At 43.2% G+C, this 25,896-nt stretch overlaps 1 protein-coding gene across 5 annotated transcripts in view; it reads right to left on the reverse strand.

The window, feature by feature from the left end:
• LOC136628981 (zinc finger protein 585A-like) overlaps window positions 1-25,896 on the reverse strand; it is a 380,809-nt gene that overhangs the window by 261,829 nt on the left and 93,084 nt on the right. For 4 of the 5 annotated variants that reach the window (XM_066605057.1, XM_066605056.1, XM_066605059.1 and 1 more), the window contains exons 3-8: window positions 12,625-12,716; window positions 12,262-12,441; window positions 12,056-12,179; window positions 5,001-5,092; window positions 4,694-4,873; window positions 4,488-4,611 (exon numbers count right to left, since the gene is read on the reverse strand). In XM_066605057.1, the coding sequence (XP_066461154.1) occupies window positions 4,488-4,611; window positions 4,694-4,873; window positions 5,001-5,092; window positions 12,056-12,179; window positions 12,262-12,441; window positions 12,625-12,716 (792 nt within the window). The remainder of the gene's footprint in view (window positions 1-4,487; window positions 4,612-4,693; window positions 4,874-5,000; window positions 5,093-12,055; window positions 12,180-12,261; window positions 12,442-12,624; window positions 12,717-25,896) is intronic. The other variant, XM_066605065.1, reaches the window with a different exon arrangement.

Consider the following 25,896-nt stretch of genomic DNA (forward strand, 5'->3'; position numbering starts at 1 on the left):
CTAAGGGTGGCTTCAGACACGCTTCTATTACAAGTAATGCATTCCCTATGGTGTGTTCCCATGTCCGTGTTTTACAGGTGCGTGCCTGTGAAGACAGGACATGCGTGCACAATAGGGAATGCAGGCATTGTCTTCAATGGAGTGGCAGCTGCTGCCGGCACCCCAAATTGTTTTTCAGGGAAGGGCTTTAAATAAAAGCCCTTCCCTGAAAAACAAGAAAAAATGGTGATGAAAAAAAAAAAAATCTATACTCCCCTTTCTTCAGGTGCCGGGGCTCAGCCGTGTCCAGCGGGCTCTTCTCCTGCACTGCTGTGAGGAGTATTCAGCAGGTGGGGATTTAAAATTCCCGTCTGCTGAATGGGCTGCCTCTGATCTGGCTGAGCACTGTGACCAATCAGAGGCAGCTCTTAGCTATTGAATGACAGCTGAAAGCTGCCTCTGATTGGGTGAGTGAGTGCTGGGACCATTCATGAATTCATGAATGGGTGAGTGAGTGCTGCCTCTGATTGGCTGATGCAGGTGCAGCAGGGAATTCTTTTTCCATGAAGGGATGAAAGTGCGGCAGAGGTGTTCTTCATCCCCGCAGGGACATGGCAGCGGCGGACATGTTTTTTTTTTTTACACTAAAATTGTTGTTTTTCATGGAAGGGCTTATATTTAAAGCCCTTCCCTGAAAAAAAAAATTGGGGGTGCTGGCAGACCCTTGTCTTCAATGTAGCCGCCGGCAGCAGCCACAGCTCCATTGAAGACAATGAGTGCATTATTATTATTATTATTTTTTTTTACACTAAAATTCCGTTTTTTTCGGGTAAGGGCTTATACGTAAAGCCCCTTCCTGAAAAACAATTCAGGGGTGAGAGCAGACCATTGGCTTCATTGGAGCCGCCGGCAGCAGCCACGGCTCCATTGAAGACAATGCACAGACCTGCATTCACGTGTGTTTTTGGGTGCGCACTTATGTACGCACAAAAACACGCTCATGTGAAGCCACCCTAAGGGGTTAATTAGCTGCTAAAAGCTCAGCCATCACAGGGACCCTAGAGATGTTCCAAAATTTTACAATAAAAGGCTTTGCTGCTCCAAGGACATGAAAGACTATGGTCTTATCAGTAGCTGCTAAATTTGCAACACCAACATACAGCAGTGCTGAGGAGCCGCTCCCTATTATGGGAATGCATAAAGTATTTTCAAGAAGGAACTTAGCTTGGTTCTAAAAGCAGTTAATACTTGAGCAATCCCCCCAAAAATATGTTTTAAGGTTCCTTTGCAACTAGAACATATCCAGTATATATCTGAACTCGAAGGTTAAATAACAGCAAGGCATATACTGTGTTTCCCCGAACATAAGACAGTGTCTTATATTCATTTTTGCCCCAAAAGAGGCACGGTATCTTATTTTCGGAGAGGCTTATACACATCTGGTCTGCGGCGGTGATGTGGCATTCTGCAGTGTCCTCCACGTTGAGATATCCCTTTCTTTCTGGTGATGGGGCTTTGAATATTCCACCACCAACAAAGCGAGCGCTGTGATTGGACCAATCGCCAGCCAATCAGTGCCGGCGCTCAATGAACCAATCACAGCCATTCAGTGATGTCATTCATCCAATCACAGCGCTCGCTTTGCTGGAGGCGGGGTATTTTAAAGCCCCGTCACTAGAAAGAAAGGGATATTTCAGAGCAGAGGACACGGCAGCTTACCGCAGCTCCGGGGACCATCACGAGGTGCTCAGATGCCACGGGCCAGGTGAGTGTTGATGTTTTTTCTTTTCCTTTCCATGTACTTTAGCTAGGGCTTATTTTCAAGCTGAGGGGGTGCTTATATTTCAAGTCTCCCCGAAAACCAGGGTAGGGCTTACTTTCGGAGAAACATGGTAGGAGTGAGAAACCTACAATAGAGAAGCTTCTTTGTGAATTCTAAATGAGATGGACACTTTGAAAGTGAGCTTGCTAATGTAAACATTTTATCCCAGTCTTCCACAGAGATACCCAAATCTCTACCCCAAGCAAGTAAGCAAAAGGGCCTCTTCCCCAGAAAAATCAATCCAAAGTAACCATATAAAGTCTTGTGATGGCGTTGGCAACATTACTTAAATTAAAGAACACTAATTAGGAATCTGAGTAAAAAAAATTACGAATTCTGAGAAACTTATAAATATCTTTTGTTAGAAATGTGAAATTTTGAAAAATGCCACTAAAATGACATTAGGTGATCACATTCCCATATATCTGAGGGTGGCTTCACACAAGTGTGTTTTTGAGCGTGCATACGCACACACAATAACACGCGTCTATTAGAACCAATGCATTCCCTATGGTGTGTTCACATGTCTGTATTTTACAGGCGTGCGCCTGCAAAGATAGGACATGCGTGCACCATAGGGCATGCAAGAAATATTCTTCAATGGAGATGCGACTGCTGCCGACAGCTCCATTGAAGACAATGGTCTGACGGCACCCCTGAATTGCTTTTCTTCATCCCCGTGTGGAAAAAAAGAATTCCCCGCTTCACCTGCCACATCTGTGACAGATGCGGCAAAGGAATTCATCATCCCTGCGTGGAATAAAGAATTCCCTACCACAGCTGTCACAGATGACAGCTGCAGTAGAGCATCCAACTGCCGGGTTATTGTGATTGTTTTTTAGGGAAGGCTTTAAATATAAGGCAAAGTAGTGTTGAAGAAGAAAAAAAAATCATACTCCCCTTCCTTCAGCTGCCGGGGCTCAGCTGCGCCCTCTCTGCGCTGTCTCCGGCTCTGCAATGCAGTTCTTTTAGCAGCCGGGGAATTAAAATCCCCGTCTGCTGAAAGTGAAGATTCTGATTGGCTGATGCGCTCAGCCAATCACAGGCCGATCTGGCCTGTCATTCATTTAGCAAGAGCTGCCTGTGATTGGCTGAGCGCCTCAGCCAATGAGAAGCATCACTTTCAGCAGGCGGGCATTTTAAATTCCCGCCTGCTGAAAGAACTGCATTACAGAACCAGGGACAGTGCAGAGAGGGCGCAGCTGAGCCCCGGCAGCTGAAGGAAGGGGAGTATGATTTTTTTTTTCTTCTTCAACACTACTTTGCGTTGTTTTTCATCGATCTCGACTATATTACTCAAGAAAATAAGTGAGAAATGCCCTATGATTTTTAAAATTCCCATTTGTATGAGATGCGTGTTTACGAGTGTCTGTTTTAATTTTATTGAGATCATTAAAAGTTATGTTCTATTGTAGTCCTAACCAATGAACTGGCTTTTCAGAGCAGGAAAGATTAAATCTTTTGCTGATCTTATGAAGGAATTTGGGGTTCCTCATAAATACTTACATCAATTTAACCAAATCAGTTCTTTTCTGAGTGTCTATGCCTTACATCCTTACATGAGACCTGGATGCCCCATGAAATTCATACCTTACTATCTAACAACTTTCCACCCTTCAAGTCATTCGTAAAAACATTTTATGATATTTTCTCAGGAAAAATGGGTGTTTTTAAAAAAGTACATCTCTGGAACCGGGAAAGAGACCTGGGAATAAAGTTTTCACCAAATCAATAGATATCTTCTTTTGGATCGGCCAATAAAACGGATTCCATGTACAAAACCCTTAGAAGTCCACTATGAGCTATTACCAGGTGGTACTATACTCCTGAAAAGATTGCCAAATGCTTTCCCGGGTCCAGCGGCCTCTGGTGGAGAATCTGTGGGCAACTAGGTTCATTATACCACATTTTCTGGAGCTGCCCACTCCTTCATCCCTTGTGGAAAGATGTATCTACCCTTATAAACCGGATCTCAAGACTGAACCAAATACTTAAACCAAAATGATCTCTTACTACTTGATAGCAATCAATAACCCCCAGAAACTAGAAGATTAATTTGTCCTGTTCTCCTGTCTACCAAGCTTCTAAAAACTAGGAACTGGAAATCTCCCCCCCCCCCCCCCCCACGATCAATGAGCCAACAATCTTAATCTCTGAACAGAACTCCTATGAGAGGTTGCTTGCTATACATAATGAGAAGTTTCATAAATATCATCTTATGTGGAATCATTGGCTTCACCTCATTCACTAATATTACTGCCTCAAGATTTGTTTATTTTACTGTTTACTGATTATACCTGCTGGACATCAACACAAGTGGCCGGGAATTGTTGTTTTTTTTCTCTTTTTTTTCTTCCTTTATTCTTTTCTAGTAATATATTCTTCTATTTAATTAATGATAACCGAGAGCTGTTGAGAAGAGGACCCTCGCCGGAGGCCATACCTCTCATATGGTGTCAGTAATACGGAGAGTTGATCAATTTTCAAATAATATTGGTTCTCTACATTTTGTCAATAATAACATGAAATATTCAATAAAAAGTTGAAAAAAGTTTAGAAAAATAAATACAGCCAAGAGATCAAGAAAAATATCACCATGCAAGACATATAGGATCAAAAGATACAATCAGGATATATAAATAGTGTATCAGCAAGATATGTATGAACATTTAGTCCTGTCTATTACCTGGTGATGGGAGCGGCTGGTGGGTCTCCATCATGGCCTCCTTGTACAGATCCTTGTGTCCTTCTAAATACTCCCACTCCTCCATGGAGAAATAGACAGCGACATCCTGACACCTTATAGGAACCTGACAACACAATATACAGTCATTACCCAGAAGCCTCCAGTGCTGTTACTGTAAAATGTCCCAGCATTCCCTGCAGCATCACCTCTCCAGTCAGCAGCTCAATCATCTTGTTGGCAAGTTCTAGAATCTTCTGTACATTGATGTCCTCACGTATCAGGGGGTGAGGTGCGGGCCCCGTGGTTGGGCTCAGGGGTCTTCTCTGTCCATCACACACAGGGGCCCGACAACCATCACTAGAGGACTTATGCATTACTGTGTAATCCTGTATATGGGGAGACATTAATAAATATCACAACAGACATTTCCAGAATCTCTCACCTCTCCAGTGACATCATCTGTCATTACCATAGATAAGAATGATGTAATGTGACATCATCAGAATCTCTCACCTCTCCAGTAAGCTCGAAGAGTATCTGTATGGTGAGATTTAGTATACGTTTCACCATATTCCTTCTGTCCTTCTCCATCCTGAACGGTGAATCTGGAATATAATATTATATGGAAGATATCAGAGGATCCGATTTTGTAGGACCAGAATAGAAGAAAATGAGCCAAAAATTGTTTCCTAGTCTGAAAGCGGTCAGTGTGGTTCACTTTCAGGTAAAAGTAATGGATCCCGCAAATTCTTATCCGCTCTTGCTGACAAATTTACTTTCCAAGAGGTAGAAGAGAAAAACAAGGGGATCTGCAATCTTGGACCGAATCCTTACCAACAGGGAGGGAATGGTTGAGGAAGTAAGGGTGGCTTGGTCCTTAGGAGGCAGTGATCATGCTATCCTTGAATTTTGGATACCAAGGGGAGGAAGACCTGAGAAAACTCAGACCTCAAGATTGGATTTCAGAAAGGCAAATTTTAATTAACTCAAAGAGGAGAGGAAGAATCCAATGGCTGGAAGTCCTTTTGGACAGAAATGTCCAAGAAGGTTGGAAAATATTGCAAAATGAGATTCTCAAAGCACAATCATTAATCCCTAAAACAAGGAAGAATAGGAAGCATTTAAAGAGACCAGGATGGATGAACAAAAGAACTTGCACACATGTTAAAAAGAAAGAAAAATGATTATTAAATGGAAGGGGGGGTGGAGGGGGTAATCTAAAGAAGAACATAATGTGGTCTGCAGAAACTGTAGGGTAAGTGTCAAAAAAACTAACGCTAATAACGAATTGAGGCTTGCGACACAGGCCAAAAGCAATAAAAAAGGATTCTGGGGGTATGTCAAAAGCAAAAGAAAAGTCAAAAGATGCTATTGGATGCTTACAAGATGATAATGGTGAATTGGTTAAGAATGATTTTAAGAAGACCAAACTTTTAAATTCCTATTTTGTATCTTTTTTCTCTCAGAAAGTAGATGGAACAGCAACTGATCTTCCCTGTGCTTTTGGGGGAATAAAAGAATGCAGGCCATCTATACGCAGAGAGATGGTGAGGGAAAACTTAGCTAACTTACATGAATTCAAGTCTCAAGGTCCAGATGAATTACATCCTAGGATACTAAAGGAAGCAGCGGAGGAAATTGCTGAACCACTCGTCATAATCTTTGAAAATTCCTGGAGAATAGGAGAAGCCCCAGAAGATTGGAAAAGGTCAAATGTTGTCCCCATCTTCAAAAAAAGGGAAGAAAGTGTATCCAGGAAACTACAGGCCTGTGAGCCTGACTTTTATACTGGGAAAGATCTTTGAACAAATGATATTAAACAGCATGTATTTGGATGAAAATGGAGTAATTAACCAGAGCCAGCATGGGTTTGTAACAAACAAGTCATGCCAGATGAATCTAATTTCCTTCTATGACAGAATCACTGACTGGGTTGATCAGGGAAATGCGATGGATATAGTTTATCTTGACTTTAGTAAAGCATTTGACAAAGTATCTCATACCATGCTTATTGAAAAAAATGACCGAATATGAGATTGATAAGGCAACTGTTAGGTGGATTCACAACTGGCTGAGTGATTGTACGCAAAGAGTGGTCATAAATGGCTGCACATCCAAGTGGAAGAATGTATCAAGTGGGGACCACAAGGCTCTGTCCTAGCCCCAGTGTTGTTCAACATTTTTATAGATGATCTGGAGGAGGGAATTGATGGGAAACTGATCAAACTTGCCGAAGACACAAAGCTAGGAGGGATAGCAAACACCAGAGAAGAGAGAGAGAGTATTCAAAAAGATCTAGAAAAGCTTGAACAGTGGGTGGTGACTAACAGAATGGTATTTAACAATGAGAAATCCAAAGTCCTACATCTGGGCAAGAAAAATGAAAAAAAAAAAACACATACAAAATGGGAGGAAGTGGGCCAAGCAACAGCACATTTGAAAAACACTTGGGTATACTAATAGATCATAGACTGAGCAGGAGTCAACAATGTGATGCAGCAGCCAAAAAAGCAAATACAATTTTGGGATGTATTAAGAGAAGCATAGAGTCTAGATCACGTGAGGTAATTATCCCTCTTTACTCTTCCTTAGTCAGACCTCATCTGAAATACTGTGTCCAGTGGGCACACCACTTTAAAAAAGACAAACTGGAGCCAGTTCAGAGAAGAGTTACCAAGATGGTGAGCGGTCTGCATAGCATGTCCTATAAGGAACAGTTAAAGGATCTGGGAATGTTAAGCTTACAAAAAAGAAGGCTGAGAGGAGACTTAATAGCTGTCTACAAATATCTGAAGGGATATCACAGTGCAGAGGGATCAGCCCTATTCTCATCTGCACAAGGAAAGACTACAAGCAATGGGATGAATCCGGAGGAGACAGATTAGATATTATAGAAAAACTTTCTGACAGTGAGGGGGAACAATGAGTGGAACAGGTTACCACGGGAGGTGGCGAGTTCTCCTTCAATGGAAGTCTTCAAACAAAAGGCTGGAAAAATATCTGCTGGGATGATTTAGTGATCCTGTACTAAGCAGGGGGTTGGACCAGATGACCCTGGAGGTCCCTTCTAACTCTACCATTCTGTGATTTTATGAAGGCGGATGTGACTTTGGATGCAAGCCATGAGCCAGGAGCAGGGGAACGTCGTTGCGGCCTCGGAACAAGGAGACCGGGATGCCATCAGAGGATTCATCCAGTAGGGAGGAGCAGGCCCCGAAGCAGCAGGAGACCAGAGAGTGAGGTCCCGATGCTGAGCCTGCGCATGGTGTGACGACATTGGCTGCTGACAAGGCCTGATAAATATATCCTGTGTCTGCTAGTCGTTGTCTGTAAGTCAGTGATTGTCTAGGAGTGTGTGTGTGAGGTTTAAGTGAAGCGAAAGTGTGTGACTAAGTGTAATTAGTCAATCTTCATTACTTCTGTAGGTAAATTTGTAGATCCCCATTAGAATGTTGTCACGTGTGCTACCTGTGCAATGTTATCAGTCTTTGATCAGCCGATCAGGGGGGCATACTGTTGCACAAGATGCATGCATATCGCACATTTGGAAGCCCAAATCATGGAACTAAATGAGTGAGTGGCAACACTGAGATCCATTGACAACATGGAAAGGAGTTTGCTGCTCACTAAGGCAGCACTCGCTGGGGTAGAGGCGGGGGGAGGACGGCAATTCGGAAGAGCAAGCAGCTAGCTGGGTGACATTTAGAAGGGGTAGAGGGAAGAGAACCAGGGAGGCTAGTCCTGAACTGGCACACCCTAACACGTTTCCAAAGTTGGCAGATGAAAGGGGTGCCATTACAGAGCCATGACCACTGCAGCACAACATGCCCTCTGAATGCCAGGGAGATAACTGCTCCAGTGAGCAGGGGACAGGGCATAATGGTGGGGGGACTCAATTATAAGGGGGATAGATAGGGCAATCTGCTATAAAGACCGGGATCGTCGAACGGTGTGTCGTCTTGCTGGCCCTCGAGTTCGACACATCGCGGATTGGCTTGACAGATTACTGGGAGGGGCTGGTGAGAATCCAGCGGTCATGGTGCACATTGGCACCATGGCACCAATGAACAAACTAGAGGTCAATGGAGGGCCCTCAAACGATTTCAGGGACCTAGGATCTAAGCTTAGGGTGAGGACCTCCAAGGTAGTTTTCTCGTAAATACTACCTGCGCAACAAGCCACACTAGAAAGGCAGCAGGATCTTAGGGAGGTAAACAATTGGCTCCAGAGTTGGTGTACGAAGGAGGGGTTGGGTTCCTGGAGAACTGGGCTGACTTTGCGGTCGGCTATGGGATCTATTGCAGTGATGGGCTGCATCTCAATGGGGAGGGTGCAGCAGTGCTGGGGGAGAAGAGCAGGGGGTGGGGTTAGTATAGTTAGAACTGGCAGCATAGCTAATAGGACCAGAGGTAGAACAATGAAAATAAGGAATAACAACCACCGTATAAATTGTATGGCAATGAATGCAAGAAGTCTGATCAGTAAAGTGGGTGAGCTTGAAGTGAGAATGTCTGAAGAAAATTAGGATATAGTGTGAGCACTGGAAACATGGCCTGATGATAAGTATGATTGGGCGGTGAACTTACAGGGTTCCAATTGCTTCAGAAGAGACCGTGGCAACCAGAAAGAGGTAGGGGTGTGTCTGTATGGTAAAATCGTGCTTAATGCCGAGGCTACAAGAAGATATAGGTGTAGATAAACATGTGGCATCTCTGTGGGTAGAAATACAGGGAGCAAAGAATAACAATATCCTGATAGGGGTTTTCTATAGGCCACAAAAATTAAACAGAAGAAACTAAAAAATTATTAAGACAAAGACTAGAGGCGGCAAATCGCAATGAAGTAATTATTATAGGGGACTTATATTATCCAGATATAATATGGGAAGACTAAACCTGTATATCTCGAAAGGATGATACGTTTTTGAGAATAATTAAAGATAACTACCTTACCCAACTTGTGCGGGAGCCAACTAGAGGGAGGGCCACTCTGGACTTGGCATTAAGTGACAAACCAAACCGAATAATGGGGGTGCAGGTTGAAGGACACTTGGGAAATAGTGATCACAATATAATTAATTTCCAGCTGTCATTCAATAAGAAGCCTTATCAGGGAGCGACAAATAAACTAAACTTTAGTAAAGCAAAATTGAATCAACTTAGAATTACCCTTGGGAACATTAAATTGGGACAACAGCCTCAAAAATAACAGCACAGACGACAAATGGGAGAAGTTTAAAAACATCCTAATCACCTCATGTGATAAAAGAACTTCAAGTAAAAGGAAACCAATGTGGCTCGATAAGACTGTAAGGGGGGCAATAAGTAAAAAAAAAAGCATTTAAATTACTAAAACAAGAAGGCAGCAAAGAAGCGCTAAAAACATATAGGGAAAACAAAATATGTAAAGAAAAGATCAAAACTGCCAAGGAGGAAGCAGAAAGATTGATTGATTGCTAAGGAGAGCAAAATAAACTATTCTTCAAATGATATTAACAGTAAAAGGATTTGCACTTAAAGCACTGGTCCTTTAACAAATAATGCAGGAGAAACCATAGAGGACGATGGGGGTAATCTATTAAATAGCTTTTTCTCAAGTTTATTCACGAATGACATGAGATGCAGGGGGAAAAAACAACCCCCCCTCCCTCCCCCCCCCCCCCCCCCGCCCGCTAAGTTTTGCATGCCTAACACAGCAGGAAGTGCATAGCCATCTAAGGATAAAAGAAACACGATAAATCGCCGGACCCTGATGGGATACACCCAAGGGTTCTGAGGGAACTAAGTAACATGATAGATAGATTGCTATTTCTTATATTTAGGGACACCATCGAGACCGGGGTTGTACCACTAGATTGGCGCATTGCCAATGTGGTTCCAATATACAAAAAGGGATCTAAAAGAGAGCCTGGTAACTACAGGCCGGTAAGTCTCAGTTCAATAATTGGAAAAATATTTGAGGGGTTTCTGAGAGATGTCATTCTAGAATAGCTCAAGGAGAACAATAGAATAAGTCCTCACCAACACGGGTTCATAAAGGGTCAATCAGGTCAGACCAATCTGATCAGCTTCTACGATAAAGTAAGTTCTAGGCTGAACCTGGGAGTCTATTGATCTCATATATCTGGATTTTTCTAAAGCTTTTGACACCGTGCCGCATAATAGGTTGATATATAAAATAAGGGCAGCTCGGTCTGGGCGAAAATGTGTGTATCTGGGTAAAGAACTGGCTCAGAGAAAGAAAGCAGAGCATGGTAATAAATGGCTCATACTCTGGACCACCGGTGCTAGTGGGGTGCCACAAGGTTCATGTTAGGCCCCATTCTGTTCAATATATTTATCAACGACCTGATAGAGGGGCTGCACAGTAAAACATCAATATTTGCAGATGACACAAAATTATACAATATAATCAATGCAACGGAGGACAATAAGCGGCTACAAATGGACATAGATAATACTGATAAATGTAAGGTTATGCACATGGGCAGGAGAAATGGATGCCACCAATATACACTAAATGGGGCAGTGCTAGGGAAAAGCGAGATGGAAAAAGACCTGGTGGCACTAGATGACTGTAGACTTATTTGGAGCAACCAATGCCAGTTAGCTGCTGCAAAAGCAAATAAAGTCTTGGGGTGCATTAAAAGAGGTATAGGGGCGCGGGATAAGAACTTTACTCTTCCGATATTTAAGGCACTTGTCTGTCTCACAAGCACACCTAGTGGGAATGGGGCTGCATTTACATATTCCTATGAACTTGGTTAACAGTAAAGTACTGCCTATGTAATGGGCGTTGTGGCCCGTCTCTTGCTGAAGGATTAGTTTACCTACCTTTATATACCTTGTTGACAGTTGGATGCCTCCAATTAACTATTCCAGACTACCAAACTGTAGATATCAATCTGCTACAAATACGATTTTATATTCTTAGACAGTCTAAGTGATGGCGGCCCCTTATGTATAGGGGCCTGAACCGACCCGCACAAACACCTCCAGCAGGAATACCACAGAGGTGTATCTTGGCCCAGCCGGGTCACAAGCTCTGATTTATATGTTCTACTTATATCACATCACAAGTCGTTCCTCTCTAGATGTAGTTTATAGGGGTATCTGACTACAGAAGTTTAAGTTGATGGTAGAAAGGCTCACACAAGATCTGCTAACGACCCGTTTCAGAAGAGACGATGAAACTCTCTGCAGGAGACGACTTGTTCCCAATGATGTCCGTCAGCAGTGTCCTTCAGAGCCTTCTAATCAATATACAGGATTTATTATTTACCTTAATAAGCAAAACCTGACAAGTCATCCTACTGTTATAATTCTTACATGTTGGACCTGCGGGTCCATTCCAACCAAGTTGGTATTGATATGTACTGCGGCTCATTATGTTATGAATGATTCACATCTCAATTATTATCCCTCAATAAAAAGGGATTGTACAAAAAAAGACATCAAAGAGATGAAGAAAGATATCAGCATGCAAGACATATAAGATCACAAGATAAACCAGGACATATAAATAGTGTATCAGCAAGATATGTATGAACATTTAGTCCTGTCTGTTACCTGGTGATGGGAGCGGCTGGCGGGTCTCCATCATGGCCTCCTTGTACAGATCCTTGTGTCCTTCTAAATACTCCCACTCCTCCATGGAGAAATAGACAGCGACATCCTGACACCTTATAGGAACCTGACAACACAATATACAGTCATTACCCAGAAGCCTCCAGTGCTGTTACTGTATAATGTCCCAGCATTCCCTGCAGCGTCACCTCTCCAGTCAGCAGCTCAATCATCTTGTTGGTGAGTTCTAGAATTTTCTGTTCATTGATGTCCTCATGTGCCAGGGGGTGAGGTGGGGGCTCTGTGGTTGGGCTCAGGGGTCTTCCCCATCCATCACACACAGGGGCCCGACAGCCATCACCAGATGTCTTCTTTACTACTACGTAATCCTGTATATTAGGGAGGGACGTTAATAAATATCACTACAGACATTTTCAGTGACATCATCTGTTATTACCATAGATAAGAATGACGTATTGTAACATCATCAGAATCCCTCCCCTCTCCAGTGACATCATCTGTTATTACCATAGATACATTTGATGTAATGTGACATCATCAGAATCTCTCACCTCTCCAGTAAGCTTGAAGAGTATCTCTACAGTGAGATATATCATACGTTTCACCATCTTCTTTCTGTCCTCCTCCATCCTGAACGGTGAATCTGGAATATGATGTTATATAGAAGATATCAGAGGATCCGATTTTGTACGACCTGAATAAAGAGAAGATGAGCCAATATAAAATCCATGTAAGTCCTTTATCAGGAGTTTTATTATACCTAATTGATAGATATTGACAGGCAGACCAAATGTGACCAGGTCAGCAGGGACCCGCCCCCATGACTCTTCTCCACATTCCTTGCTGGTCTTTGGATAATTGTTCATGTATAACCCTGCAGTGTCCCAGAGAACATACTGTAGATGTCTGTAATGTGGGCGCCGGTCAGGATATTATGCTGCCTGTAGTTCGGGGAGTGTAAGACTCCTCACAGGTTCCCTTTAACACAGAACCAGGCTGATGAAGGCTTGTACTATGTGGCAAGATGCCATTTTTAATGATGTTATTTAATGTGCCGTATAATGAATAAGGAAACATATATAAACCAACATTCCATAGTTTAGCAATGAAAGCATTCTACCATTGTTTTCTATTACTGTGAGGTAATAATGACGTTTCCTTTATTCTCGGTGTCGGACTGCAGCGCTTCTAAGTTTATAAAGTTTTGTTTCTGTTTAAAAAAAAATATGTCAACTTTTGGGTCATTAAATTCAGAGGTTCACACGTTTTTCTTTTTGGGTCTGTGTGATTCCTTGTACTTTGCAGGCCGAGCTGTAGATGTTGTTGGGAGCATTTTAGTGCACATTGGAGTTCTTGATCTTTTTTTTAATTCCATTTTTCTGAAAAGACGAGGTGACCAAAAAACAGCAATTCTGGCAATGAAGATTGGTTTAACTGTTGAAAGCGTAAAATAAATCAGCTTTTTGAATGCACTGATATAAATAATAAAAACAAAGAATTTAATTGTTATTTCAATATTTTTTTCAGAAAAGGACACCCCAAAATGATATCATTGGATATATGGATGCATATAGAATATATATTATATATATATATACACACACACACACATCCATACATCCAATGATTTGATTTTGGGGGTGACCCTTTCTGAAAAAAATATAGAAAATAACAATTAAATTCTTTTTCAGACAAAAGACTGATGAAGTACCAGAGAGATCTGCGTGGTAACGTGGCAATCTTAGGGGGTGGGGCGTGGCCTAACCGGGGACCAGGACGGACGTCTGAGTGAGAGCTCCTCTGGGTTTACACCCATTCCAACGACCAAGAGGCAATCAGTTGAGCAGACTTGCATTTAAAAGAATATGGAAACCAAGGAGACCACCATAGATAAGAACTTTTATAGCTACCCCTTGAAAGATAGAGGAGTTCTTCTCTGCGCAAGATGGCGCCGGCCAATATGTGGGTCAGTGTCGCTATGGAGGAGAGGGGGGGGGACTCTGACTCTATTTACTGCCTATCGGACTGGCAGGAGTCGAAGCAGCTGGGGAGCGCGGGGAAGAGAGTGGAGAATGCAGTGCTTCGGTGTGCAGGGCGTAGCCGGGGAGCGACAATGAAGCGGCGCACTCTGAGAGACTGCTGCAGGCTCAGATGGTACAGCAGAAGTCTCCCACGCTCTCCCCTCTCGGCTCGGAGCCCGGCAGGCAACCTTCGGGTGGCAGAGGGGACCTGAGGAGCAGTGAGAGGACACATGTCGGTGGCACACTGGAGAGCTGCTGCTTATTGAACTTAAGACAGCACAGCAGAAGGTTCCCCTGCTTAGCACAGAGCATGGGAACCAGGATCTTCCAGGCAGCTATCGGTGTATGGAGGGGAGCCGGGGAGCAGGGAAAGGACATGCGTCGGCTCTCTCCGGGGTGCTGCAGCAGGACCCAACCTACTATAACAAATAAGTCCCAAGTTCAACCCTCTGCCAGACAGTTCTTTAGCTTAGACTTGCCATCTAACGAGTCCCAAACAGACACGACACCACAAGTGTCCCTCAGCCTAAGGGCTGCAACTAATAAAGACCACATTGACTTGCTTCAATCCTCCAACTCACCAGAACATTTCATTAACCCCTTAAGCACATGGCCTATTTTGGGCTTAAGGACTAGAGATGAGCAAACGTACTCGGTAAGGCCGATTTCGCAATCGAGCACCGCGATTTTCTAGTACTTCACTACTCGGGTGAAAAGATTCGGGGGGCGGCGCGGGGGGTAGCAGCGGGGAACAGGGGGGAGCTCTCTCTCTCTTCCTCTCCCCCCACTCCCCGCTGCAACCCCCCACTCACCCACGGCGCCCCCCGAATCTTTTCACCCGAGTAGTGAAGTACTCGAAAATCGCGGTGCTCGATTGCGAAATCGGCCTTACCGAGTACGTTTGCTCATCTCTATTAAGGACCAAGCCTTACTTTTCAAATCTTACATCTGTCACTTTATCTGCTATTAACGTTTGAATGCTTTCACTTATCGATGCGATTCTAAGATTGTTTTTTCGTGACATATTGTACTTTATGTTCATGTAAAAATTGCATCAGTAAACTTTGTCTTTACTAGGAAAAAAAATCCAAATTTACTGAAAATTTGGAAAAATTCAGTTTTCAAACTTTGAATTTTTCTTTTTGTAAGACAGAAAGTCAAACACCACAACATCATTAATAATTAACATTTCCCACAGGCCTACTTTACACTACAATAGCTTTTCAAGCGTTATTTTATTTTTTGGGGCTCCACAAAGTAGATCAATTTAGCAGTATATTTTCAAATTCACTAGCAAATTCCAAAATCATTTTAGATGTGGATTTTAAGAGCCTGTATATCAGAAAACCCCCACAAATCACCACATTTTAAAAACTGCACCCTTCAAAGAATTCAAAATGGCATTTTGGAAGTTTATTAACCTTTTAGATGTTTTACAGGAATTTAAGAAAAGTGCATCAGAAATTAGAAAAATTCCATTTTTCTACAGATTTTCAATTTAAAACCATTTTTTTCCTATAAAACAGCAGGAATTGGCAGAGAAACAAAACTCAGGATGTTTTACCAGGATTCTTCAGTTTTTAGAAATGTCCCATATGTGGGCATAAGCTGTTGTATGGGCACATGGCAGGGCTCAGAAGGAAAGGAGCGCTATTGGGCTTTTAGAATGCAGATTTTGTTAGAATACTTTTCAGCCCCCATGTAGTGTTTGCAGCCCCTGAGGTACCAGTACATTTGAAGCCCCCAGGAACTGACCCCATCTTGGAAACTAGACCTTTCAGAAAATTCATCAAGGGTTGAAGTGAGCGTTTTGAACTCATAGGTGTTTCAGGAATGTTTTTAACAATTTGAGTTGAATACAGAAAATTCCATTTTTTCCAGTAATCTTTAGCTTTAGCCCCAGATTTATATTTTTTACCAGGAGCAGAACGATAAAAAGTACCCCGTATTGTTACCCAATTGCTCCTGTGCGCAGAAATGCCCCATATGTGGACATAAACTGTTTGGGCACATGGCAGGGCTCAGAAGGGAAGGACTTGGCATGTGGTTTATGTACAAGCTGTGCGAAGTACATCGGGGTAAACCATCAGGGCAATAGTAAAATTATAATTTCAGGGTTGTGTGGTATGTCTTAAAACAATGTTTTATACACAGGCCGGGTTGTGTGGGGCACGTTTCACAATGATACATGGTGTCCTTTCTTATCCATTGTTTATAGCACACTCTGCACTTTTTTTGGGTCCTTCCCTTCGTCGCAGTGGAGAGAATTTCACTGGGACAATGCTGCCCTGGTACAATCCTCGTGGCCTCACTTCCAGAAGTACTGGGCCTCTCCCCCACCTCCTGGTCCCCAAATATTAAGGCCTTGATAATGTCCTCCTGAAATTCGAGGAATGTCCCCCTCTGGCCTGCACCCCGATGCAGCATATAGGCATTATACAGTGCCATCTGTACGAGGGGCACGGCCAGTTTTTTGTACCACACCCGTGTTTTCCGCATGGCATTATACGGCTCCAGTACCTGGTCTGATAGATCTACCCCTCCCATGTACTTATTATAGTCGAGGACACAGTCTGGCTTGGGGGTTTCTGTACTGGTACCTCGTACTGGGCAGGGGGTACTGCTGTGGCCGTGTATTGTGGTCAACATAAGGACATCCCTCTTGTCCTTATATTTAACGCACAATACATTGTCGCTGCATTGGGCCCAGCTCTCACCCCTTCTGAGCAGTTGCCCAAGAAGCGTCTTAGGGAGGCTTCTGTGATTTTTTCGGATGGTGCCACATGCCACTGTTCCTCTGGAAGCGAGGCACTGAAACAGGGGTACACTGGTATAAAAGTTATCCAGGTACAGATGGTAACCCTGGTCTAATAGTGGGTGCACCAGTTCCCACAAAATTTTCCCTGTTGCTCCCAGCATGGGGGGGGGGGGGCATTCTGGGGGCTCAATTTTGGTGTCCATCGCCTCATAAATGTGGAACTTGTACAATTTCCCCCCATACCGTGCCCGCTTACTGGGCAAGTACTGGCGGAATTTAAGCCTCCCTGTGAAGTGCACCAGGGACTCATCTACTGAAATATTTTTTTCTGGGGTGTATACCTGGGCAAATTTGGAATTAAAATATTCCACTACTGGCCTGATTTTATATAAACGATCATAATTGGGATGATCACTTGGGGGGCACTCTGCATTATCGTTATAGTGTAAAAATGTTTGGATCATCTCAAACCGTGTCCTTGACATTGCCATGCGGAACATTGGAGTGTGATACAAAATGTCAGTACTCCAGTACGCCCTGATGATCGGCTTTTTTACTAGACCCATAGTTAACACAAGACCCCCCAATTTTTTTTTAATTTCTAATGCATCCACAGGGGTCCACATATCGGGTCCTGCGTAGCTGGAGGTGGGATTTTGTTGTATAAAATGCTGGGCATACAAATTTGTTTGGGTCACTATGTGGGCAATAAAATCATCGGGAAAAAAAGCAAAAAACATAAAAAAGCCCCTCCCTCTGAGCCCTTCAGTATCAAACTGAATCCCTGGGTTGCCAAAAAAATTCAGCGATCTGGGGTCTAAAGTTTTCTGGGGTACCCCAACTAACATCAAGTGTATTGGGGTCCACAGTAGTGGCCGTCCTTGGACGCCTTCTTGGGGGTACAGGGAGTTCAGATTCACTAGATGAGGATGAAGATGAGGAGGAGGAGAATGCGAGAAAAGTCGCGTCATCCCCACTAGCAGAATCTGAGCCGGAGGCAATAAGGGCGTACGCCTCCTCTGCAGTAAATCTCTGCCAGATTTACAGATTTTGTTAATCTTGCCACTAGAAAAAATGGAATAAAAAGCGATCAAAATTTTACATGTTCCAAAAAATGAGATAAATGAAGACCAGAGTTCATCCTGCAGAAAACACGGCCGTCTAGAGGCCTGGCAATGGGAAATAACATTACTCCGGCTCTTGGAATGCGGCGATGCAAAAGCAAAGCTTTAAGAAAAAAAATGTTTTAAATGTACAAAAATAGCAAAACATAAAAAACTGTATAAACTCGTTATCGCCGGAGTCATGTGACTCAGAATAACGTCATCACACTATTTATTCTGCACGCTGAACGCCGTAAAAAGGAAATCCAAAACACAAATGGCAGAATTTCTTTTTTTCCCCCCAATCTCCCTACAAATCTTTTTACAAAAGTTCTGCAATACATGATATACACCCAAAAATGAGGCCATCAATAAAAACAACTCGTCCTGCAAGAAACAAGCCCTTATATGGCCGTCAGTGGGGAATGAAAAAGTCATGGCTCTTGGAATGTGACTGCAAAATGAGTTGAAATTACATGATTAGATGATCTGGAGGGTCTGACAGGGGAAGGGGGGGGGGGGGGGGAGAAGCCGCCACTCAGGGGTTAAACCCGAAAATACCAATAAAAAAAGGATTTAAAAAAACCCTGTTAATTAACATGTAAATCATACAGGTCACATGGGTGACAAAGCTAAGCATCAATACATCACCGGATATTGTAGCATCACTCCCAATGGGGGGATCGCCAGGTACGATTGGTAGGAGGATCCCGGAATACACCGTCAGCACCTCTGCTAGACCCCCGGTGAAGACCCAAGGTTCCCCTGGATCCCCCCCTCCTTATATACTACTCTGTGACTGTATAACATATCCCCTTCTGCGCAGCATGAAGTCATGGTTATATAGCTGACCACGTACTCACACACTCCGTACAACATCTGGATTATGTTACTCTCCAACATCCCGTGACTATGAGTCATTCTAAAAAGTTTAACCCCTTAGTATTGTGGATGTAGCAGAGCTGTATGTGTGTAATGTACACGCTCCTGTACTGTATGTGTATTGTGGATGTAGCAGAGCTGTATGTGTGTAATGTACACGCTCCTGTACTGTATGTGTATTGTGGATGTAGCAGAGCTGTATGTGTGTAATGTACACGCTCCTGTACTGTATGTGTATTGTGGATATAGCAGAGCTGTATGTGTGTAATGTACACGCTCCTGTACTGTATGTGTATTGTGGATGTAGCAGAGCTGTATGTGTGTAATGTACACGCTCCTGTACTGTATGTGTATTGTGGATGTAGCAGAGCTGTATGTGTGTAATGTACACGCTCCTGTACTGTATGTGTATTGTGGTGTAGTAGAGCTGTATGTGTGTAATGTACACGCTCCTGTATTGTATGTGTATTGTGGATGTAGTAGAGCTGTATGTGTGTAATGTACACGCTCCTGTACTGTATGTGTATTGTGGATGTAGCAGAGCTGTATGTGTGTAATGTACACGCTCCTGTACTGTATGTGTATTGTGGATGTAGCAGAGCTGTATGTGTGTAATGTACACGCTCCTGTACTGTATGTGTATTGTGGATGTAGCAGAGCTGTATGTGTGTAATGTACACGCTCCTGTACTGTATGTGTATTGTGGATGTAGCAGAGCTGTATGTCTGTAATGTACACGCTCCTGTACTGTATGTGTATTGTGGATGTAGCAGAGCTGTATGTGTGTAATGTACACGCTCCTGTACTGTATGTGTACTGTAGATGTAGCAGAGCTGTATGTGTGTAATGTACACGCTCCTGTACTGTATGTGTACTGTGGATGTAGCAGAGCTGTATGTGTGTAATGTACACGCTCCTGTACTGTATGTGTATTGTGGATGTAGCAGAGCTGTATGTGTGTAATGTACACGCTCCTGTACTGTATGCGTACTGTGGATGTGGCAGAGCTGTATGTGTGTAATGTACACGCTCCTGTACTGTATGTGTATTGTGGATGTAGCAGAGCTGTATGTGTGTAATGTGCACGCTCCTGTACTGTATGTGTATTGTGGATGTAGCAGAGCTGTATGTGTGTAATGTACACGCTCCTGTACTGTATGTGTATCATGGATGTAGCAGAGCTGTATGTGTGTAATGTACACGCTCCTGTACTGTATGTGTATTGTGGATGTAGCAGAGCTGTATGTGTAATGTACACGCTCCTGTACTGTATGTGTATTGTGGATGTAGCAGAGCTGTATGTGTGTAATGTACACGCTCCTGTACTGTATGTGTATAGTGGATGTAGCAGAGCTGTATGTGTGTAATGTACACACTCCTGTACTGTATGTGTACTGTGGATGTAGCAGAGCTGTATGTGTGTAATGTACATGCTCCTGTACTGTATGTGTATTGTGGATGTAGCAGAGCTGTATGTGTGTAATGTACACGCTCCTGTACTGTATGTGTATTGTGGATGTAGCAGAGCTGTATGTGTGTAATGTACACGCTCCTGTACTGTATGTGTATTGTGGATGTAGCAGAGCTGTATGTGTGTAATGTACACGCTCCTGTACTGTATGAGTATTGTGGATGTAGCAGAGCTGTATGTATGTAATGTACACGCTCCTGTACTGTATGTGTATTGTGGATGTAGCAGAGCTGTATGTGTGTAATGTACACGCTCCTGTACTGTATGTGTATTGTGGATGTAGCAGAGCTGTATGTGTGTAATGTACACGCTCCTGTACTGTATGTGTATAGTGGATGTAGCAGAGCTGTATGTGTGTAATGTACACGCTCCTGTACTGTATGTGTATTGTGGATGTAGCAGAGCTGTATGTGTGTAATGTACACGCTCCTGTACTGTATGTGTATTGTGGATGTAGCAGAGCTGTATGTGTGTAATGTACACGCTCCTGTACTGTATGTGTATTGTGGATGTAGCAGAGCTGTATGTGTGTAATGTACACGCTCCTGTACTGTATGTGTATTGTGGATGTAGCAGAGCTGTATGTGTGTAATGTACACGCTCCTGTACTGTATGTGTATTGTGGATGTAGTAGAGCTGTATGTGTGTAATGTACACGCTCCTGTACTGTATGTGTATTGTGGATGTAGCAGAGCTGCATGTGTGTAATGTACACGCTCCTGTACTGTATGTGTATTGTGGATGTAGCAGAGCTGTATGTGTGTAATGTACACGCTCCTGTACTGTATGTGTATTGTGGATGTAGCAGAGCTGTATGTGTGTAATGTACGCGCTCCTGTACTGTATGTGCATTGTGGATGTAGCAGAGCTGTATGTGTGTAATGTACACGCTCCTGTACTGTATGTGTATTGTGGATGTAGCAGAGCTGTATGTGTGTAATGTACACGCTCCTGTACTGTATGTGTATTGTGGATGTAGCAGAGCTGTATGTGTGTAATGTACACGCTCCTGTACTGTATGTGTATTGTGGATATAGCAGAGCTGTATGTGTGTAATGTACACGCTCCTGTACTGTATGTGTATTGTGGATGTAGCAGAGCTGTATGTGTGTAATGTACACGCTCCTGTACTGTATGTGTATTGTGGATGTAGCAGAGCTGTATGTGTGTAATGTACACGCTCCTGTACTGTATGTGTATTGTGGTGTAGTAGAGCTGTATGTGTGTAATGTACACGCTCCTGTATTGTATGTGTATTGTGGATGTAGTAGAGCTGTATGTGTGTAATGTACACGCTCCTGTACTGTATGTGTATTGTGGATGTAGCAGAGCTGTATGTGTGTAATGTACACGCTCCTGTACTGTATGTGTATTGTGGATGTAGCAGAGCTGTATGTGTGTAATGTACACGCTCCTGTACTGTATGTGTATTGTGGATGTAGCAGAGCTGTATGTGTGTAATGTACACGCTCCTGTACTGTATGTGTATTGTGGATGTAGCAGAGCTGTATGTCTGTAATGTACACGCTCCTGTACTGTATGTGTATTGTGGATGTAGCAGAGCTGTATGTGTGTAATGTACACGCTCCTGTACTGTATGTGTACTGTAGATGTAGCAGAGCTGTATGTGTGTAATGTACACGCTCCTGTACTGTATGTGTACTGTGGATGTAGCAGAGCTGTATGTGTGTAATGTACACGCTCCTGTACTGTATGTGTATTGTGGATGTAGCAGAGCTGTATGTGTGTAATGTACACGCTCCTGTACTGTATGCGTACTGTGGATGTGGCAGAGCTGTATGTGTGTAATGTACACGCTCCTGTACTGTATGTGTATTGTGGATGTAGCAGAGCTGTATGTGTGTAATGTGCACGCTCCTGTACTGTATGTGTATTGTGGATGTAGCAGAGCTGTATGTGTGTAATGTACACGCTCCTGTACTGTATGTGTATCATGGATGTAGCAGAGCTGTATGTGTGTAATGTACACGCTCCTGTACTGTATGTGTATTGTGGATGTAGCAGAGCTGTATGTGTAATGTACACGCTCCTGTACTGTATGTGTATTGTGGATGTAGCAGAGCTGTATGTGTGTAATGTACACGCTCCTGTACTGTATGTGTATAGTGGATGTAGCAGAGCTGTATGTGTGTAATGTACACACTCCTGTACTGTATGTGTACTGTGGATGTAGCAGAGCTGTATGTGTGTAATGTACATGCTCCTGTACTGTATGTGTATTGTGGATGTAGCAGAGCTGTATGTGTGTAATGTACACGCTCCTGTACTGTATGTGTATTGTGGATGTAGCAGAGCTGTATGTGTGTAATGTACACGCTCCTGTACTGTATGTGTATTGTGGATGTAGCAGAGCTGTATGTGTGTAATGTACACGCTCCTGTACTGTATGAGTATTGTGGATGTAGCAGAGCTGTATGTATGTAATGTACACGCTCCTGTACTGTATGTGTATTGTGGATGTAGCAGAGCTGTATGTGTGTAATGTACACGCTCCTGTACTGTATGTGTATTGTGGATGTAGCAGAGCTGTATGTGTGTAATGTACACGCTCCTGTACTGTATGTGTATAGTGGATGTAGCAGAGCTGTATGTGTGTAATGTACACGCTCCTGTACTGTATGTGTATTGTGGATGTAGCAGAGCTGTATGTGTGTAATGTACACGCTCCTGTACTGTATGTGTATTGTGGATGTAGCAGAGCTGTATGTGTGTAATGTACACGCTCCTGTACTGTATGTGTATTGTGGATGTAGCAGAGCTGTATGTGTGTAATGTACACGCTCCTGTACTGTATGTGTATTGTGGATGTAGCAGAGCTGTATGTGTGTAATGTACACGCTCCTGTACTGTATGTGTATTGTGGATGTAGTAGAGCTGTATGTGTGTAATGTACACGCTCCTGTACTGTATGTGTATTGTGGATGTAGCAGAGCTGCATGTGTGTAATGTACACGCTCCTGTACTGTATGTGTATTGTGGATGTAGCAGAGCTGTATGTGTGTAATGTACACGCTCCTGTACTGTATGTGTACTGTGGATGTAGTAGAGCTGTATGTGTGTAATGTACGCGCTCCTGTACTGTATGTGCATTGTGGATGTAGCAGAGCTGTATGTGTGTAATGTACACGCTCCTGTACTGTATGTGTATTGTGGATGTAGCAGAGCTGTATGTGTGTAATGTACACGCTCCTGTACTGTATGTGTATTGTGGATGTAGCAGAGCTGTATGTGTGTAATGTACACGCTCCTGTACTGTATGTGTATTGTGGATGTAGCAGAGCTGTATGTGTGTAATGTACACGCTCCTGTACTGTATGTGTATGGTGGATGTAGCAGAGCTGTATGTGTGTAATGTACACGCTCCTGTACTGTATGTGTATTGTGGATGTAGTAGAGCTGTATGTGTGTAATGTACACGCTCCTGTACTGTATGTGTATTGTGGATGTAGCAGAGCTGTATGTGTGTAATGTACACGCCCCTGTACTGTATGTGTATTGTGGATGTAGCAGAGCTGTATGTGTGTAATGTACACGCTCCTGTACTGTATGTGTATTGTGGATGTAGCAGAGCTGTATGTGTGTAATGTACAGGCTCCTGTACTGTATGTGTATTGTGGATGTAGTAGAGCTGTATGTGTGTAATGTACACGCTCCTGTACTGTATGTGTATTGTGGATGTAGCAGAGCTGTATGTGTGTAATGTACACGCTCCTGTACTGTATGTGTATTGTGGATGTAGCAGAGCTGTATGTGTGTAATGTACACGCTCCTGTACTGTAGGTGTATTGTGGATGTAGCAGAGCTGTATATATGTGTAATGTACACGCTCCTGTACTGTATGTGTATTGTGGATGTAGTAGAGCTGTATGTGTGTAATGTACACGCTCCTGTACTGTATGTATTGTGGATGTAGCAGAGCTGTATGTGTGTAATGTACACGCTCCTGTACTGTATGTGTATTGTGGATGTAGCAGAGCTGTATGTGTAATGTACACGCTCCTGTACTGTATGTGTATTGTGGATGTAGCAGAGCTGTATGTGTGTAATGTACACGCTCCTGTACTGTATGTGTATTGTGGATGTAGCAGAGCTGGATGTATGTAATGTTCACGCTCCTGTACTGTATGTGTATTGTGGATGTAGCAGAGCTGTATGTGCGTAATGTACATGCTCCTGTACTGTATGTGTATTGTGGATGTAGCAGAGCTGTATGTGTGTAATGTGCACGCTCCTGTACTGTATGTGTATTGTGGATGTAGCAGAGCTGTATGTGTGTAATGTACACCCTCCTGTACTGTATGTGTATTGTGGATGTAGCAGAGCTGTATGTGTGTAATGTACACGCTCCTGTACTGTATGTGTATTGGGGATGTAGCAGAGCTGTATGTGTGTAATGTACACGCTCCTGTACTGTATGTATATTGTGGATGTAGCAGAGCTGTATGTGTGTAATGTACACGCTCCTGTACTGTATGTGTATTGTGGATGTAGCAGAGCTGTATGTGTGTAATGTACACGCTCCTGTACTGTATGTGTATTGTGGATGTAGCAGAGCTGTATGTGTGTAATGTACACGCTCCTGTACTGTATGTGTATTGTGGATGTAGCAGAGCTGTATGTGTGTAATGTACACGCTCCTGTACTGTATGTGTATTGTGGATGTAGCAGAGCTGTATGTGTGTAATGTACACACTCCTGTACTGTATGTGTATTGTGGATGTAGCAGAGCTGTATGTGTGTAATGTACACGCTCCTGTACTGTATGTGTATTGTGGATGTAGCAGAGCTGTATGTGTGTAATGTACACGCTCCTGTACTGTATGTGTACTGTGGATGTAGCAGAGCTGTATGTGTGTAATGTACACCCTCCTGTACTATATGTGTATTGTGGATGTAGCAGAGCTGTATGTGTGTAATGTACACGCTCCTGTACTGTATGTGTGTAATGTACACGCTCCTGTACTGTATGTGTATTGGGGATGTAGCAGAGCTGTATGTGTGTAATGTACACGCTCCTGTACTGTATGTATATTGTGGATGTAGCAGAGCTGTATGTGTGTAATGTACACGCTCCTGTACTGTATGTGTATTGTGGATGTAGCAGAGCTGTATGTGTGTAATGTACACGCTCCTGTACTGTATGTGTATTGTGGATGTAGCAGAGCTGTATGTGTGTAATGTACACGCTCCTGTACTGTATGTGTACTGTAGATGTAGCAGAGCTGTATGTGTGTAATGTACACGCTCCTGTACTGTATGTGTATTGTGGATGTAGCAGAGCTGTATGTGTGTGATGTACACGCTCCTGTACTGTATGTGTATTGTGGATGTAGCAGAGCTGTATGTGTGTAATGTACACGCTCCTGTACTGTATGTGTATTGTGGATGTAGCAGAGCTGTATGTGTGTAATGTACACGCTCCTGTACTGTATGTGTATTGTGGATGTAGCAGAGCTGTATGTGTGTAATGTACACGCTCCTGTACTGTATGTGTATTGTGGATGTAGCAGAGCTGTATGTGTGTAATGTACACGCTCCTGTACTGTATGTGTACTGTAGATGTAGCA

The sequence above is a fragment of the Eleutherodactylus coqui genome, chromosome 5, assembly GCF_035609145.1.
Source record: "Eleutherodactylus coqui strain aEleCoq1 chromosome 5, aEleCoq1.hap1, whole genome shotgun sequence".
In the NCBI taxonomy this organism is placed as follows: domain Eukaryota; kingdom Metazoa; phylum Chordata; class Amphibia; order Anura; family Eleutherodactylidae; genus Eleutherodactylus; species Eleutherodactylus coqui.